The sequence below is a fragment of the Bombina bombina genome, chromosome 7 (genome assembly GCF_027579735.1).
Source record: "Bombina bombina isolate aBomBom1 chromosome 7, aBomBom1.pri, whole genome shotgun sequence".
NCBI lineage: Eukaryota > Metazoa > Chordata > Amphibia > Anura > Bombinatoridae > Bombina > Bombina bombina.
Genome location: NC_069505.1, coordinates 178,047,084 through 178,067,058, shown reverse-complemented (window position 1 = coordinate 178,067,058; position 19,975 = coordinate 178,047,084). Strand labels below are relative to the sequence as shown.

General features: G+C 36.4%; 1 protein-coding gene across 1 annotated transcript in view; it reads right to left on the bottom strand.

The window, feature by feature from the left end:
• Positions 1 to 731: 731 nt before the first annotated feature.
• SYT12 (synaptotagmin 12) overlaps positions 732 to 19,975 on the bottom strand; it is a 375,529-nt gene continuing 356,285 nt past the window's right edge. Inside the window, exon 8 of the mRNA XM_053720440.1 lies at positions 732 to 1,397. Within this exon, the coding sequence (XP_053576415.1) occupies positions 1,224 to 1,397 (174 nt within the window). The 3' untranslated portion in view covers positions 732 to 1,223. The remainder of the gene's footprint in view (positions 1,398 to 19,975) is intronic.

Sequence of the window (19,975 nt, the reverse complement as noted above, 5' to 3'; positions counted from 1 at the left end):
TAAGCTTACGGCCCTGCTTTTCAACAAAAGATACCAAGAGAATGAGGAAAAATTGATAATAGAATAAATAAAGTTGTTTGAAATTGCTGCTCTCTCTGAATCGTGATAGAAACATTTTTTTATGTCATATCCCTTTAAGGTCTGGAACCACCCATGTAAGTAAGGAATCAGACAACATTGAGGAAAAAAACAGATATCACGGATCACGGTACATTGCTGGTGTCTTGGCAATGCTAATACAGAAATATTTACTGTGTATAGTGGGTGACTTTACAGAAATACAAGACTGACGTTATAAAACTTACATATGTGCTGGTTATACAAATTGTACCATTAGCAATACAAAGAAAAACTACTTTTTTTTTTTTAATAACCGAAAGGAATTGCCAGATTAGCGCTGCATGTGAATAACAATGAAAATAAACCATTTGTATAGACCTAATAAATGCAGATAATAATCATAACTATTAAAGTCTTTAGTATTGTGAAAATATTGCATTGACACTTATTTTAATGTATATTACACACTTTTATATACACTTTTTATCTTAATCTTCTGTGAATATATAATATTGTCATAAATATATGCTATAGATTTGTATGTTTATGTATCAATTAGAATATAAAAATGTATCAAGACTTTATTTTTTAAATGTCCAAGAATGAACATTTTTTGGGTTCCTGTTTGTTTTATATATATATATATATATATATATATATATATATATATATATATATATATATATATATATATATATATATATATGTATATATATAAAGTGTGTGATAATTGTCTTTACAGGTTGTATGCAAGTACATTTAAGAAAGCTGTACATTATAAACAGTGTGAAATTACTGCCACCAAATAACGTTTGTTTCCATTAATTAGGTAACTGGCACTCAAAATATTTCTATAGAAAAGCAGATTATGATATATTTTTTTTGTTTGTTTTTGTGCAAGATCTCACCCTTTTTGGCATATGTAAATCCCAGAAGAACCATAATGTAGAATATAAATGGAAATAAAGACATTTTATCCTACAGTCTTTTACATATTCTGTAGGTCCCATGCAAAATTAAACATAAAACTGTTCTTACTGGGAGTCACTGTGTTCATATCAAGCAGAGCTCCCCGTTTTAATGTCAAAATCTAATCAAGTGAAGACCAGATTGTACTACACTGTAGATGGCACATTCCATATAGGTTATTGGCACATACAACACTAATTCTGACGCAGCTGGTGCCACATTGACACTGGCTTTCTTAGTGTAGCTAACATCTGGTTCCAATGTGTCATGCCCATTCCAGTTGCAGACGGACCAATGATAACATGTCCAATGTTCTCAGCTCTTCCATCCTCAGCACATTCAGCTACTGTGATCCTCAGAGACAACTCCTGAAAGGAAAAATAATAATATTACTATTGATTTGATTTAATGGCGTTTACATATGAACAGATTAGAAGCATATACAATTTCTACAATAACACTTAGCTTAAAGGGATACTCAACTCATGATTCAGATCGAGCATGCTATTTTAAGCAACTTCCTAATTTACTCCTGTTATAAAAAAAAATCGTTCTCTTGGTATCTTTATTTGAAAAAGCAGGAATGTAGGCTTACGAGCCGGCCCATCTTTGGTTCAGCACCTGGGTACAGCTTGCTGATTGGTGGCTTAATGTACCCATCAATCAGCAAGCACTATCCAGGGTGCTGAACCAAAAATGGTCCGGCTCGTAAGCTTACATTTTTGCTTTTTCAAATAAAGATACCAAGAGAATGAAGAAAAATTAGTGAGAGGAGTAAATTAGAACATTGCTTAAAATTGCTGCTCTATCTGAATAATGATGAAAAAAAATGGGTTTAGTGTCCCTTTAGTCTTGAATTAACCTCTGGCTTTTATGTATGATTTAGATTTCCACAAAGTCTTTTTAGTGTCATTGCTATAAACAAATGGACAATGAAGGCACTGCCTCTTTTTGTTGATGAAAATCTACAAAAATGTAAATCTACATGAAAGTTAGCTTGAGGCAAACAAAACATTAAATAAACCCATCATATGATAAACAAATATATAATACAACGTGGATCAAATAAACAGACGAAAAAAATGTATGTGTGTAATGTGTAGTATTTGCACAAGGGTATCATGACCCTTTAATCCTAAAAAAAACAAAAACTAAGCAATAGCTACTATAAGTTAAGCAAACTTTAATATTCTAATATAACCGCTCTTATTCAGTTCTATCACATCCAAGGAAAGGGCCACACATGGATTTTTCTCAGGGTTTTCAAATTCAAACCCATTCCAAGGGGGCGAATTATCAAATGGTGGACGGACATGATTCGCCTGACATTGCTAAATGCCGACAGCATATGCCCGACATAGATAAATGCTGATAGCATACGCTGTCGGCATTTATCATTGCACAAGCATTTCTTGCTCCCTGCACATTTGCGGCCAACTGGCCGCTAACAGGGCGTGTCAATCATGCCGATCGCCTCAGAGGTGGCAGACGGGTTTAGGAGCAGCGGTCTTACGATGGCTGATTCTTAAGTACGGAAGGCGTGCACGGAATGAGCAGCATACGCTGGTTAATAAATCGGCCCCTTAGTATTTATTCAAACTACGGTGCTGGGCTCAACTAAAGATTAAGTTACATCAGTCTTTTAGAGATTTGGTTGTAAGACAAGCGAAGGAAATATTAGTAATATACAGACTGAAGGTAAACAAAAAGGTGACAGAATTATTTGAACTCTGTGCTTTCAAGAGAATGGTCACTTAAAGGGACATAATATTCTTATGCTAAATCACTTGAAAGTGATGAAGCATAACTGTAAAAAGCTGACAGGAAAATATGACCTGAGAATCTCTATTTAAAAAAGGAAGATATTTTACCTCACAGCTTCCTCAGCTCATCACAGTAAGTGCTGTGTAAAAAGTTATTTTTCAGTTACTGCCCAGCTGCAGGTTAAAAAAAGGAAGAAATGAACAGCAGCCAATCAGCATCAGCAGTGATGAGGTCATGAACTGTTTTACTGTGATCTCATGAGATTTCACTTAACTCTCATGAGATTTCATAGTAAACTTCCTTAAACAGAATAGGGAAATAACATAAGTGTGCACGAGGCTCACTCCCTTGCCTGTCCCAGGACATGCATACTGACTGGCTGCTTAAAGTCCTTTACAATGGGATGTGAATACTTAGGACATTTTGAGGTAAAATATCTTTCTTTTTTACATAGAGATGTTCAGGTGACATTTTCTAGTCAGCTTTTTACAGCTATGCTGCATCACTTTCAAGTGTTTCAACATTTGGGTATCATGACCCTTTAAGGAGCATGCATTTTGCTAAACAATATACGCATGGGGTTCCTAGAACTTTTAATGTAATAACATAAGAAGCAATCCAGTGACTGTGGGAAAGGTTTGTGCACATAAAACTTAAAGCTCTGTTGAGCTTGGATAAATGTGAGTACGGTTCCACCAGAAAGATGATTTGATTTTTCATCAAAGTACTACATTATATATTATTTTTCTCTCTGTCTCTATTTTTGAGGAATACTATACATCATGCTGAAGATATTAATGGTACTGTGATAATCCATTGTTGATAGTTGTTAAGCTGGTATCTTTGTATTCCAATGTAACACAGTGCTACTATATCCCACCATTGTGTTGGGCTTATTAACTGTTAAATATTTGTTATCTTTCCTTTTTCCTGTTGCAAACAACACTTGTTCTTGAGGCAGGGCTTTAACAAAGAGTCACCTAATGAACTGGAAAGAAAACAACCTAAATGTGGTTTATGCTGGTTACATTCCAGGGGGGCGATTTAACAATGTCCGCCGCACATCGATAAATGCCGACAGCATACGCTATCAGCATTTATCGTTGCACAAGTATTTTTCGGGAAATGCTTGTGGATTGCCGCCCCCCTGCACATTCGCGGCCAATCGGCCGCTAGCAGCGGGTGTCAATCAACCCGATCATATCTGATTGGGCTAATTGCTGTCTGCAACCTCAGAGGTGATGGACAAGTTGAACAGATGCATTTAAATGCATACGGGGCTTGATAAATCGGCCCCCAGGTGTCAAGAATTGGGAAGCAGATTTCCTTTTACACAGATTATTTTCTGGACATTTTATAAAATTGTGAAGTTAAGAAATTTGATGCCAATGAGAAATTGATGAGTCAGGAAGAATGATCTTCTAGCATATGTAACAATTGTCATAACTTCAGACTTTCCTTCATTTGCTCCTCTTCCTCAGGAGAGTCAAAAGATCAAGCAATACAAGAAGACTTCTTCCAGTTCTTCCCTCGCCATAAAATATATTTTCAGATCTGGTTCTCTTTTCAGGGTAAAATAATAATTACTCCCCTTCTTCCTTATTCTTCTATTGCAAGGTCCATTTCACAACCAAGAAATTGTTGTGAAACCTGATTCTGAAAAATACAGTTTTCTAACCAGCTGAATTCCACCGTTTTATGCATGTAAACCTGTGACAGTCATAACTTTATTATCTGTCTCGATAGAATAACATTTGCTTTGCTATGGTATTTGAGGAGTTAATTAGAGCAAGATTTATCAAGCGCAATCAGAATTCTATGCGTTCGCCTTTAGAGAAGTGAATCTATGCGCACAAATTTTAGTATTTTTTGTGCTTTTCCATAGGAGAGCTCAGGTGATGTAATGATAAATTTCTCCTGTCAAATTAGTATATGCTCTTCATTTAACATTATAAATAAGCACATTCTCTTGTTAGTTCATGTTTAACGAAATACCCAAAAGTTCTAAAATGTATATTTTTCAATTGTAAATTTTTCAATAAAAAAGGACACCATAAACATATATAAAATATATTTAATTTTGCAAACATTCCTTTTTTTTTTTTCACAGAACATAATATAAAAAAATTAACATACACACACACATATATATATAAATAAATTAAATCACAAACCCTCACATTTTTCTCTTAAATTCTTTACTGCAGAGTAGGTACTGTACAATGTTATCTGCACATTGTACAACAGCTCCAAGATTTCTTTTTTTTTCTTATATGGTAATTGATTTCTATTGCTGTTTTCTACAGTACTTATGGAGAACTTTAATGCACGTATTAGAAGTCCACTGTAAGCGCAAAAAAATGAAAAATGAGAAACTAGTCGATTTAACAAGGCGTACAATGGACAATCATAATTTAACCCTTTTTGGGTGCTACTATGCGCCTAGGCGAACGCAAACTGAGTGGGAGAGTTTAACAGTTGAACTAGACAATTTCTAAGCAAATTTTAAAATGATAAATAGGGGCATTAAATCACGTGCATATTTTTAGGCGCAAAAATAGAAGAACTTCAATTATAAATCTTGCTCTTACTGGTTATTTTACCCATCTGTAAACTGCCTATAAAAGATTCTGCAAAACTAGAGCATTTTGTTATTCCTCGTCTGGAGCCCACAGTGTGCGAAGGAACAGAAATTAAATTATAAACATTTCTCAGTGAGTAATAATCATGTTATGCGTCATCATATTACATTGTTTTTGTTGTTGTGTATCAATGCACTGACCTTTTTAAGAATAAAAAAAGCATATTCTGTTTTTAACCTTTTACTCAGCTCACTGCATTTATTTGCACTCTGATAATATTTCCTGTGAATAAATAGAACTGAGCTAAAATTTGAAATTTTAATCCATAGGGCAATATAAACAAAAAACAACTTGTGTGCTTTCTTGGTGGTTGATCATTAGATTATATAGAGTGTGTGGCAGCTAAAAGGGAAAATATCTAGGGGTCAATTTATTAATGTGCGATAAATGCTGTCTGCATTTATCATTGCACCAGCAGTTCTTGTGAACTGCTGGTGCAATGCTGTCCCCTGCAGATTTGCGGCTGGTAGCAGGGGGTGTCAATCAACTTGATCGTATTCAATCTGGTTGATTTCTGTCCGCCACCCCAGAGCAGGTGGACAGGTTATAGATCCTGTAACCTTTGAGTATCTAATGGCCCACCATTTACCGAAGGTCCATAAATCTATAGAGGATGTCAAAGGACGCCCTATAGTGTCTGGTATAGGCTCTCTTTTTGAGAACCTTTCAAATTGGATCGAATCACTACTCCAGCCCATGGTTTGGAAATTACCCTCTTTTCTAAGAGATACAAAGCACTTGCTAAACCTGACCGATGGATTTACTTGGGAGGAAAACTTTAGCTGGCTTACCATAGATGTGGTGGGCCTCTATTTGGCCATACCGCACAGAGAAGGGCTGGAGGCTGTTAAGTTTATGTTGGATAGTTTCAGTGACTATGATGCTAGACCTTCATTTTACGGGCATTGCTTTTTCTGTTGAGGCGCAATTATTTTGAGTTCGATGGAGTGTTTTATCTGCAGAGACGTGGGACAGCTATGGGGGCTAAATTTGCCCCGGCATTTGCCAACATTTACATGGGTTGATGGGAGCTGTCCCACGTCTATGCAGATACTAACCCATATAAGGACTCAGTTGTAGCATATAAGCGTTACATTGACGACCTGCTGTTGGTTTGGTCAGGAACTGAGAATGAGAGTCAACAATTTGTTGAATATCTTAATGACAACAGGGCAGACCTTCAGTTTACGTATGTTTACAACAGCAGCAAAGTGTCCTATCTAGATGTAGAACTAGAAGGCAATAGAGAGGACAAAATGGTTATCTCGTCATTGTTTGTTAAGCCCATTTCCGCTAATGCCCTGCTCCATGCCAAGAGCTGTCCCCCGCGCCACATGAATTATGGTGTGGCCAAGGGTCAGTTTATACGGATAAAGCGTAATTGCTCAAAGGAAGAAGAGTTCAAGGCAGAGAGCATGGTTTTGTGGAACAAGTTAAAAGCACGAGGTTACCCAGATGGGCCAATTCGAAAAGCTTTCTTTGAGGTTCAGAACATTTCAAGAGCAGATTTACTAAAACCAAAGAAACTAGGGGGAACAGTGAGATTTCCTTTGTCACTACTTACTCTAATCAATTTAGGGAAGTTTGTGAAATTGTTAGGAGGAATTTGCCAATCTTGAAAGCTGATGAACCACTCAAGAATGTGGTAGATAAAGGCTGTCAATTCATTTCTAAGAGGAATGTAACTATAGGGAACCTTGTTTCACCTAGTGCTCTTAGAAAACCCAAGAGTAAGAGTAGTTGGTTGAGTTGCAAAGGCCACTATAAGTGTGGGCTGCATAGCTGCACAGCATGCAGTTGAATTATATGCAACGGGTTTTTGATTGCAATTACTGTACTAACTGTCGCTCAGAGTTCGCGGTTTATGTTATAACCTGTACCTCTTGTGAAAAACAATACGTGGGGTGCACGACACGTGAGACCCGTGAGAGGATACGTGAACACCTTAATGATATAGAGAGAGGGCGGACAGCCACAGGAGAGTCAAAACATTTTATTCATGAACATGACAGAAGCGTCAAGACATTTACCTGGATGATTATAGATTTGATAAAAAAATAAGCCAAGGGGAGGCATTAGGATTATGGAGCTATATAAAAAGGAGGCAATTTGGATCTTCAAATTACACACACGGAGGCCAAATGGCATGAACATTGAGGGAGATTTAATCAACTATTGGCAATAATTTATTTCCATACAAACACACGGTGATGCACACGAAAAAATTTCCCCTTCCCATAATAAGCACATAAAGAAATAAACTAATAAATATTTATTAATGTACAAATAAATATTTATAGAGATATGGTATGTAACTGTTTAGAAATGTTGTCCATTGATGAATGTGTTTGGGAGTATTTAACCCATTCTGGACACCTCTACTACTATAGGCGGTTGCACATATATATCTCTATCAATATCTAGAGAGGTATGCAGATCTAAGAGAGATTTAATTACATTATCAGGCTAATTGATTAGACTTATTCACCAGGCTTAACAACAATATAGAATATTTAACAATTAATACATTCTAACTGATATAGGTGCTAGTGTAACTTATGTCCTTTTGAATAGAGTGCTTTAAGTGTTAGTAATATTAAGAAATCAACGGATATATATCTGGGGTTAACCACTGCAACCTTATTGTTTGTTAATTAATAGTGGCTTATGTATAAAAAATTAGAACATAGGTTTTTTATATATATAATATCTTTCTATTCTACACTGAAAGTTGTTTCTCAAGCTTAGTTTGGATTAGAGATTTGTGCACACTAAACAGATAGGACATGGTCAATATCAAACACAGCTATATGAGCACACATTAGGTAATAAAGTACTTAAAGTAGTAATCGCTATATCCGAGAATCTGGGTAGCAGTACCATTGTAAAATAGCACAGACAGCCAATCAGGTTTCAGGGAGTGGTATAAAGCCACACAGCTGATAATGACGAACAGTGTCTATGATTATGGCCAGTCAGGGCCAAAACATGTTAGACTAGTCTAATTTTTGTCTGTGCCATGTTTTTAAGTTACACGCTATGTTTTTAAGTATGAAGATTAAAGTTCACAGTTTTTACCTATTTGCCGGTTTTCTTTTGGATTGAAGGACAGGTTATGGAGCAGCGGTCTTTAGACAGCTGCTTCATAACTTCTGTTTCCGTACGGAGGTTGATAAATTGACCCCTTAGTCACTTTTGAGTTTCTGGGATTCACCAGGCTGATTATGGCAAATTATCCCGTTTTGTCTTTGCTCCCAGTATTCTCAGACTCCACACTTGATAGGAATGAGAGGTGTATGTTCCCATCTGTTTTACAAATACTTTTCCTGGAAGGCATAGAATAAGGATTAGTGATTCTCTGTTGATTTAGGCTTCTGATGTTCTAGTATTATTTACAATGAAGACAGTTCTTTATCCAAATGTTTTTTCGTTTTTCAGGATCAATTCTACAGCCAGTACTGACTGTGACTCACAACTTCTCTAAGTGTAATCCTCTTCGACCCCATCGTCATACACTATAAAGCTGCTTCAGATTTAAGTGCATTGTATGAGGAACAAGGTGTCTAAAGTGGTAGGGGGACCTAAGCGATCTTGCAGGGATGTGGGGACGTATATCTCATGGATATGTATTTTGAATATTGTTTTTTGCTGAAGGGTGATATTCTTTTCATGTTCTTTGACACATTCCTACTTACACATATTTTCCTCAAGTAATACGTTTGAGATTGGCTCTGTAGGTTTTGTAACAAGACTCTTTTAAACCTATACACAACTTGCCTTTGAAGTTGAAACCTTTAAGTTGAAACATTTGTTTGTAGCTTTGTCAAAGCCCAGAAAAGTATGAGGAGAACATCTGCACTATCATCAGCAGAAGGTGGTTCTTACATAATCTCCATTTATACTGACTAGTTAATTCAAATCATTTTAATTCCAGGATTATTGTTCTGAGTTTCTATCCTTAGAGGGACATTAAACACTTTGAGCTCGATGATATATTCTTCGCCAGCTCAAACCTTCTTTTTCTCGCTGACTCTCGCAGGGCTGCCCCGGTGCAATGATCGTAAAAAAGGGGCAGTCCCTGCGAGTTGCGAGATGGCTCCTATTAAAAGTAATGAAGCTTGCCGGATAGGGAAACTTCGCTCCTTAGTGCAAAGTTAGCAGGGAGCAGAGGGAGCACTTTAAAATTAAAATCCTGCAGCCAATATAACTCACATTACGCTGCTTTCTGCTTATAGCATCTTACATTCGCCTATATTTTAGTACGCATTTGTTTTTCTATTGTGGTTATAAGTGTTCGTATTGTGTTGAGAAAAGCTTGCCACCTTTTAGTTGGTGAGAAATAACTGTGATATCTGCAGTGCGAAAATCTTTATAGAATTACGCTGGGATTAGTGAGACATTGTCATATAAACCCATGTTCAGCCCATTTTACGAAAAAACAACAATTACGCTTTGCATTTTGTATTTATAAATTCAAATTTCTGTGTGATTTTTGCACATCCAGTGTACTACAATTACGATTTACGCTGTGCATATTTAATTTGATTTATTCCTGTGTAAATTACATACTAATTTTACTTTTTTGTTAACATGCGATTTTTGGTGAAGAATTTTGTTACGATTTTTGATGCACCTAAACAATACAATTTTTCCCTGCTTATTTTTGTGTGACTGGTTCAAATATTTGTTTTGTATAATGTTTAAAATACGGATTTTGTTGTGCACATTTCATATGAAAATGCAGTATACGCCCCTTAGCGAGACACCCTGTTTTAAGGGTAAAAAGTGGATTTAGATCATCCCACCAGGGAAATAGAAGGACTGGAGAGCATTCATTAATAATCTCGCCAGCCAAGAGAGCTTTCAATCATCGAGCCCTTTGAGTTATTAATATTAAATGTTAAATCTTATAAATAAACTCTACAATATACTTTCATTAATCATTTCTTAAAGACACTCTCAGCTATGGTTTGGCACTTTATGTATTAATGTAAAGTTCTAAATATATGTATTGTACTTATATTTGCCATGAGTCAGGTTTATGTATATTTCCTTTTGCAGACTATCAGTTTCAAAATTGGGAAAAATGTATTTAGGAAGTTATTTTTTCTTTAGCTGGGGTATAGTCTTTTCTTCAAAATTGACTGTTTTCTTTCATTTTCGCGCGCAAAATTAGGCTCGCAAGGCCGCAAAATGCTATTATTTATTGCGTCATTCTTGGCGCGAGAATTTTTTTGGCGGGAAGGTACGTTCGTTCACGCAAGTTTGCCATTTCCGGCGTCTTAGTTGACGTCTGCCATGACGTGAGTTGCATCATTTCCGGATGTTGTTAGCGCCAAAAAAATTAATTTTACATTGCGTGTCATACTTGGCGCTAAATAATTTCATTAATTAAACCCCACTTCCTATATGCCTCTTGCCTTTTCTCTATGCTCAGAGGGCTATGCTGTTTGCTTTTTTACCATTCCTGAAACTGCCATATAAGGAAATTGATAATTATGCTTTATATGTTGTTTTTTCTCTTACATTTGCAAGATGTCTCAATCTGATCCTGTCTCAGAAGCTACTGTTGGATTCCTGCTGCCTGATAGCAGTTCTACCAAAGATAAGTGTATCTGTTGTAAATTAGTAGAGATTATATCTCCAGCGGTAGTATAAAACAGTTGTCATGCTTTTACATGCAAAGAATGTATACATCAGTACTAGTACAATGCCTGTAGTTCTTTCAACATCTAATGTACATGATATCACTGTGAATATAAAAGATTTTATTGCTGATGCAATTCAGAAGGCTTTGTCTGCTATTCAGCATTCTAATAAACGTAAAAGGTCTTTTAAAACTTCTCATAAAGTTGATGAAATTCCAAATGACCGACAACATACTGATTTATCCTCCTCTGCTGAGGATCTATCTGATTCAGAAGATCCTACCTCAGAGATTGACACTGACAAATCTACTTATCTCTTTAAGATGGAGTATGTGATTCATTCCTTGTTAAAAGAGGTGTTGATTACTTTGGATATTGAGGAAACTAGTCCTCTTGATATTAAAACTAGTAAACGTTTAAATTCTGTTTATAAACCTCCTGTGGTTACTCCAGATGTTTTTCCAGTTCCTGGTGCTATTTCTGATATGGTTTAAAAGGAATGGAATAGGCCTGGTACTTCTTTTATTCCTTCTGCTAGGTTTAAAAAGTTGTATCCCTTGCCAGCAATTAGATTTGAGTTTTGGGGAAAAAATCCCCAAAGTTGATGGGGCTATCTATACTCTTGCCAAACGTACTACTATCCCTATGGAAGATAGTACTTCCTTTAAAGACCCTTTAGATAGGAAACTTGAATCTTATCTAAGGGAAGCTTATTTACAGTATATTCTGGCTATCTTCTCAGGCCTGCCATTTCTATGGTTGACGTTGCAGCTGCATCAACTTTTTGGTTGGAAAGTTTAGCGCAACAGGAAACAGATCCTGATTTGTCTAGCATTGTTCGCTTGCTTCAACATGCTTATCATTTCATCTGTGATGCTATTTTTGATATAATCAAAATTGATGTTAAATCTATGTCTTTAGCTATCTTAGCTAGAAGAGCTTTGTGGCTTAAATATTGGAATGCTGACATGGTATCTAAGTCTAGATTACTATCTCTTTCTTTCCAAGGTAACAATTTATTTGGTTCTCAGTTGGATTCAATTATTTCAACTGTTACTGGGATAAGGGAGTTTTTTTACCTCAGGATAAAAGATCTAAGGGTAAATCTAAGGCTTCTAATCATTTTTGTTCTTTTCGATAGAATAAGGAAACGAAAGTCAATCCTTCCCCCAAAGAATCTGGTTCCAATTGGAAACACTCTTCAAGTTGGAATAAATCCAAGCCTTTTAAGAAACCAAAGCCAGCCCCCAAGTCTGCATGAAAGTGCGGCCCTCATTTCAGCTCAGCTGGTGGGGGGCAGATTAAATTTTTTCCAAAACATTTGGGCAGATTCTGTCCAAAATCAATGGATTCAGAGCATTGTCTCTCAGGGGTATCGAATAGGATTCAGAGTAAGACCTCCTGTGAGAAGATGTTTTCTCTCACGCGTTCCAGCAAACCCAGTGAAGGCTCAGGCCTTTCTGAAGTGTGTTTCAGATCTAGAGCTTTCAGGGGTAATTATACCAGTTCCGTTTCAGGAACAGGGTCTGGGGTTTTATTCAAATCTATTCATTGTCCCAAAGAAAGAAAATTAATTCAGGCCAGTTCTGGATCTGAAAATTTTGAACCATTTTGTGTGAGTGCCAACTTTCAAAATGGTGACTATAAGGACAATTCTGCCTTTTGTTCAGCAAGATCATTATATGTCCATGATAGACTTACAGGATGCATATTTTCATATTCCGATTCATCCAGACCACTATAGGTTTCTGAGATTCTCTTTTCTAGACAAGCATTACCAATTTGTCGCCCTTCCATTTGGCCTAGCAACAGCTCCAAGAATTTTTTCAAAAGTTCTCGGTGTACTATTCAGAGAACAGGGTATTGCGGTGTTTCCTTATTTGGACAATATCTTGGTACTAGCTCAGTCTTTACATTTTGCCGAATCTCACACATATCAACTAGTGTTGTTTCTTCAAAGACATGGTTGGAGGATCAATTTACCAAAAAGTTCCTTGATTCCTCAGATTTTTAGGTTTCCAGATTGATTCAGTGTCCATGACTCTGTCTCTAACAGACAAGAGACGAATAAAATTGGTTTCAGCTTGTCGGAAGCTTCAGTCTCAATCGTTCCCTTCAGTGGTTATGTGCATGGAAGTTTTAGGTCTCATGACTGCAGCATCGGACGTGATCCCCTTTGCTTGTTTTCATATGAGACCTCTCCAGCTTTTTATGCTGAAGCAATGGTGCAGGGATTATACAAATATATCACAATTAAAATCCTTAAATCCCAATGTTTAACTTTCTCTGACTTGGTGGTTAGATCACCACCATATAATTCAAGGGGCCTCTTTTGTTCGTCCAACCTGGACTGTAATCACAACAGATGCAAGTCTTTCAGGTTGGGGAGCTGTCTGGGGAACTCTGACAGCACAAGGGGTTTGGAAATCTCAAGAGGCGAGGTTACCAATTAATATTTTGGAACTCCGTGCTATTTTAGGTTTGGCCTCTGTTGAACAGAGAACCATTCATTTGTTTTCAGACAGATAATGTCATAACTGTGGCATATGTCATTCATCAGGGCAGAACCCGCAGTCCCCTAGCTATGAAAGAAGTATCTTGGATACTTGCTTGAGCAGAATCCAGCTCTTGTCTTATTTCTGAGGTACATATCCCAGGTACAGAAAATTGGGAAGCGTATTATCTCAGCCGTCAGACTTTACATCCAGGGGAGTGGTCTCTCCATCCAGATGTGTTTTTTCAGATTGTTCAGATGTGGGGTCTTCCAGAAATAGATCTGATGGCTTCTCATCTAAACAAGAAACTTTCCAGGGATCCTCAGGCGGAGTCGGTGGATGCGTTAGCAGTTCCTTGGTTTTACCAACCTGCTTATATCTTTCCGCCTCTAGTTCTTCTTCTAAGAGTGATTTCCAAAATCATTATGGAACATTCGTTTGTGTTTCTGGTAGCTCCAGCATGGCCTCACAGGTCTGGTATGCTGACCGTTTCCGGATGTCTAGTTGTCAACCTTGGCCACTTCCTTTAAGACCAGATCTTCTGTCTCAAGGACCGTTTTTTCCATCAGGATCTCAAATTGCTAAATTTGAAGGTATGAAAATTGAACGCTTAGGGCTAGATTTATCAAAGACTAAACGAACTCTGTATGTGCTTCGCCTGTAACTGAGCCCCAGCTCGCCTCCGGAGAAGCGCACACGTGCGCCTGAATGTATCATAAAAATAGAGGTAACTTTGTGCAGGCGAGCTGGGGCGTAATAATGATAAATTTCGCCTGTCGGAAACTGCATTTATTCCCTATTTATCACAGTACATCCCTATAAATATTTAGGCCGCCATGTTTTGATTATTAAAAAAGTGTTTTTAAGTTAATATTTAGCTTATATTTATATTATATAATGTTTCTGTGCTGTTTTTGTGTTGATAATTTAAGATCTCAAAAATAAATAAATTAAAATATCGATCTATATATATAACTGTTGGTACCCATATGCGCCAGTGGAAGCGCAAATTTCTGGCAATAACAGTCTCTTCTTGGCGCTGAGCCTTTGAAAAATTAGTTAAAAGAAGAAAGTACTGCATCACAAGATGTAAAAGCATGTATTATAATGGTGTTCGCCTCAGTCTGCATGGCGAAATATACAACACGCAATTAAAGCCGAAATTGCAGTTCCCTATCGGCGCAAAGAAATGATAAATAAGAAACTGGGCGTATTTGTAGGTCAGGCTGTTAAATTACGCCTATAACTAATGTAAATTGTAGCACTCGGGAGCGTGCCTGTGCGCCTAGGAGAATGCACACTGAGTGCGAAGAAGTTTCTTTCAGATTTGCACAATTATAGGCGCAGAGTGCTTTGATGAATATGACGATCAGTTTGTATGAGCTATTTTGGACGGAATTAAAGGAGAATGGCTTTGATAAATCTAGCCCTTAGTGCTTAGTCATAGAGGTTTCTCTGACTCAGTGATTAATACTATGTTAAAGGCTCATAACTCTGTTTCTAGGAAGATTTATTATCGAGTTTGGAGGACTTATTTCATGGTGTTCTTCTCATAAATTCTCCTGGCATTCTTTTAGAATTCCTAGAATTTTACAGTTTCTTCAAGATGGTTTGGATAAAGGTTTATCTGCAAGTTCCTTGAAGGGACAAATCTCTGTTCTTTCTGTTTTAATTCACAGAAAGATTGCTAAGCTTCCTGATATTTGTTCAGGCTTTGGTCCGTATCAAGCCTGTCATTAAATCAATCTCTCCTCCTTGGAGTCTTAATTTGGTTTTGAAAGCTTTACATGCTCCTCCTTTTGAGCCTATGCATTCTTTGGATATTAAACTACTTTATTGGAAAGTGTTGTTCCTTTTGGCTATCTCTTCTGCTAGAAGAGTTTCTGAATTATCTGCTCTTTCTTGTGAGTCACCTTTTCTGATTTTTCATCAAGATAAGGCAGTTTTGCAGACTTCATTTAAATTTTTACCTAAAGTTGTGAATTCTAACAACATTAATAGGGAAATTGTTGTCCCCTCTTTGTGTCCTAATCCTAAGAATTCTTTGGAAAGATCCTTACATTCTCTGGATGTTGTAAGAGCTTTGAAATATTATGTTGAAGCTACTAAAGATTTCATAAAGACTTCTAGTCTATTTGTTGTCTTTTCTGGTTCTAGGAAATGTCGGAAAGCTTCTGCCATTTCCTTGGCCTCTTGGTTAAAACTTTTGATTCATAAGGCTTATTTGGAGTCGGGTCAGGCCCCGCCTCAGAGAATCAAAGCTCATTCTACTAGATCAGTCTCCACTACGTGGGCTTTTAAGAATGAAGCTTCAGTTGATCAGATTTGCAAAGCAGCAACTTGGTCTTCTTTGCACACATTTACTAAATTCTACCGTTTTGATGTATTTGCCTCTTCGGAAGCAGTTTTTGGTAGAAAACTTCTTCAGGCAGCTGTTTCAGTTTGATTCCTCTGCTTATGTTTTAAGTTTTTTCTTTCATTTATGAGAAAAACTTATTTTTTGGTTGTGGATTTATTTTTTTTCCACGGAAAATGGCTGTTTTTATTGAATCCCTCCCTCTCTAGTGACTATTGTGTGGAGTTCCACATCTTGGGTATTTCTATCCCATACGTCACTAGCTCATGGACTCTTGCCAATTACATGAAAGAAAACATAATTTATGTAAGAACTTACCTGATAAATTAATTTATTTCATATTGGCAAGAGTCCATGAGACGCACCCTTTTTATATATAGTAACATAGTAACATAGTAGATGAGGTTGAAAAAAGACCGAAGTCCATCGAGTTCAACCTATACAAATCTAAAATACTTACAAAAAGCTCAAGTTAAGCTTAAATAATCCCACTAAAAGATGATCCATTTAATACTAGCAATCATATCTATGAATTTTATTTATAGACAGAAATGTATCTAAACAATTTTTAAATGTTTCTAAGGTATTGGCATTCACCACCTCCTTTGGTAATGAGTTCCACAATTTTATTGCTCTTACAGTGAAAAAATGTTTCCGTTGCAGGAGATTAAATCTCCTTTCCTCCAACCTTAAATTGTGACCTCATGTCACAAACAATTTTCTTGGAATAAATAGAGCTTCTGCCATCTCTGTATATGGGCCTTGAATATATTTATATAAAGTAATCATGTCACCTCTCAAGAGCCTTTTTTCTAAAGAAAACAGACCCAGTTTGGCTAGCCTCTCCTCATATCTTAAATTCTCCATTTCCCTTATTAGCTTTGTGGCCCTTCTCTGAACTTTTTCTAGTTCTGCAATATCTTTTTTTGCTATGGTGGTTATATTTTTTTGTATAAAGCACAATTATTTCCAATTCCTTTTTTGATGCTTTTTACTCCTTTTTCTATCACCCCACTACTTGGCTATTCGTTAAACTGAATTGTGGGTGTGGTGAGGGATGTAATTTATAGGCATTTTGAGGTTTGGGAAACTTTGCCCCTCCTGGTAGGACTGCATATCCCATACGTCACTAGCTCATGGACTCTTGCCAATATGAAAGAAATGAATTTATCAGGTAAGTTCTTACATAAATTATGTTTTTTTCTCACTATCAGTCATAGGACTGTCTTAATTTATGTGTTAATATATATTTCTACTACACTTTTTTCTCTCTTATTTTTACTAGACATGTGCGATTCTTTTCGGGTTGATTCGGAAATTCGGAAAATTCAGTAAATTCGGAGATTCGGATCGATTCGAATTTCCGAATTAAAATACTGACGAATCTACCGAATGAATCCGAATTAGCTGCCGAATCTACCGAATAAATCCGAATTAGCTCGGTAAATTCGGCATCCCCCCATAGGAAACAATGGGGCAGTTTTGGCTGGAAAAAAACCTAACACCTCCAAAAAAGCAGTGTTCAGCTCTTAACGCAGCCCCATTGTTTCCTATGGGGAAACACTAAGTCTACAGTTTACACCTAACACCCTAACATGAACCCCGAGTCTAAACACCCCTAATCTAACACTTATTAACCCCTAATCTGCCGCCCCCGCTATCGCTGACACCTGCATTATAATATTAACCCCTAATCTGCCGCTCCAGACACCGCCGCCACCTACATTATCCCTATGAACCCCTAATCTGCTGCCCCCAACATCGCCGACACCTACATTATACTTATTAACCCCTAATCTGCCCCCCCAACATCGCCGCAACCTAACTACAAGTATTAACCCCTAATCTGCCGACCGGACCTCGCCGCCACTATAATAAATGTATTAACCCCTAAACCGCCGCACTCCTGCCTCGCAAACACTATAATACATTTTATTAACCCCTAATCTGCCCCCCCCAACGTCGCCGCAACCTAACTACAAGCATTAACCCCTAATCTGTCGACCGGACACCGCCGCCACCTACATTATAGCTATGAACCCCTAATCTGCTGTCCCTAACATCGCCGACACCTATATTATATTTATTAACCCCTAATCTGCCCCCCCAACGTCGCTGCAACCTAACTACAAGTATTAACCCCTAATCTGCCGACCGGACATCACCGCCACTATAATAAATGTATTAACCCCTAAACCGCCGCACTCCCGCCTCGCAAACACTATAATAAATTGTATTAACCCCTAATCTTCCCTCCCTAACATCGCCGCCACCTACCTAAAATTATTAACCCCTAATCTCCCGCCTACAACGTCGCCGCTACTATAATAACGTTATTAACCCCTAAACCTAAGTCTAACACCCCCCTAAGTTAAATATAATTTTAATTAAATGAAATAAATTTACTATAATTAAATAAATTAATCCTATTTAAAACTAAATACTTACCTGTATAATAAACCCTAATATAGCTACAATATAACTAATAGTTACATAGTAGCTATTTTAGGATTTATATTTTATATTTATTTTACAGGCAACTTTGTATTTATTTTAACTAGGTACAATAGTTATTAAATACTTATTAACTATGTAATAACTACCTAGCTAAAATAAATACAAATTTACCTGTAAAATAAATCCTAACCTAAGTTGCAATTAAACCTAACACTACACTATCATTAAATTCATTAAATAAATTAATCCTATTTAAAACTAAATACTTACCTATAAAATAAACCCTAATATAGCTACAATATAACTAATAGTTACATTGTAGCTATTTTAGGATTTATATTTATTTTACAGGCAACTTTGTATTTATTTTAACTAGGTACAATAGTTATTAAATAGTTATTAACTATTTAATAACTACCTAGCTAAAATAAATACAAATTTACCTGTAAAATAAATCCTAACCTAAGTTACAATTACACCTAACACTACACTATCATTAAATTAATTAAATAAATTAATCCTATTTAAAATTAAATACTTACCTGTAAAATAAACCCTAATATAGCTTCAATATAACTAGTAGTTACATTGTAGCTATTTTAGGATTTATATTTATTTTACAGGCAACTTTGTATTTATTTTAACTAGGTACAATAGCTATTAAATAGTTAATAACTATTTAATAGCTACCTAGTTAAAATAATTACAAAATTACCTGTAAAATAAATCCTAACCTAAGTTACAATTAAACCTAACACTACACTATCATTAAATACATTAAATAAATTAACTACAAGTACCTACAATTAAATACAATTAAATAAACTAAACTAAAGTACAAAAAAAACCCCACTAAATTACAAAAAATAAAAAAATATTACAAGAATATTTTTTTTTTTTTACAAGTTTTTTCACTCTTTATTTTTGTGACTTTTTCCCTCTCCCTCCCCCCCCAATATTTATACCCTTATAAAAGTTTAATTTTTAAAATTGAATCTGTTGGGTTCCATATCCCTTTAATAAAGATTATCTTTAAAGGGAATTTCTTGAACAAAAATTTCATATTTTAATTTGTTACCACATGTAATTTTTGCATTCCTTTCTGAGATTACTATCGGCTAGTTTACGAGTCTTGCGTTAGCCTTAAAAAGCAGCGTTAAGGGGTCCCAACGCTGCTTTTTAACGCCCGCTGGTATTACGAGTCAGGCAGTAAAAGGGTCTACCGCTCACTTTTTTTCCGCGATTTTAGCATACCGCAAATCCCCTTACGTCAACTGCGTATCCTATCTTTTTAATGGGATTTGCCTAATGCCGGTATTACGATCGCCTGAAAAAGTGAGCGGTAGACCCTCTCCTGTCCAGACTCCTACCGCATATAAAAGGGTAGTTAAGAGTTTTATGGGCTAACGCCATAACATAAAGTTCTTAACTAAAGTGCTACAAAGTACACTAACACACATAAACTACCTATTAACCCCTAAACCGAGGCTCCCCCCACATCGCAAACACTATAATAAAATTATTTAACCCCTAATCTGCTGACCGGACATCGCCGCCACTTTAATAAATGTATTAACCCCTAAA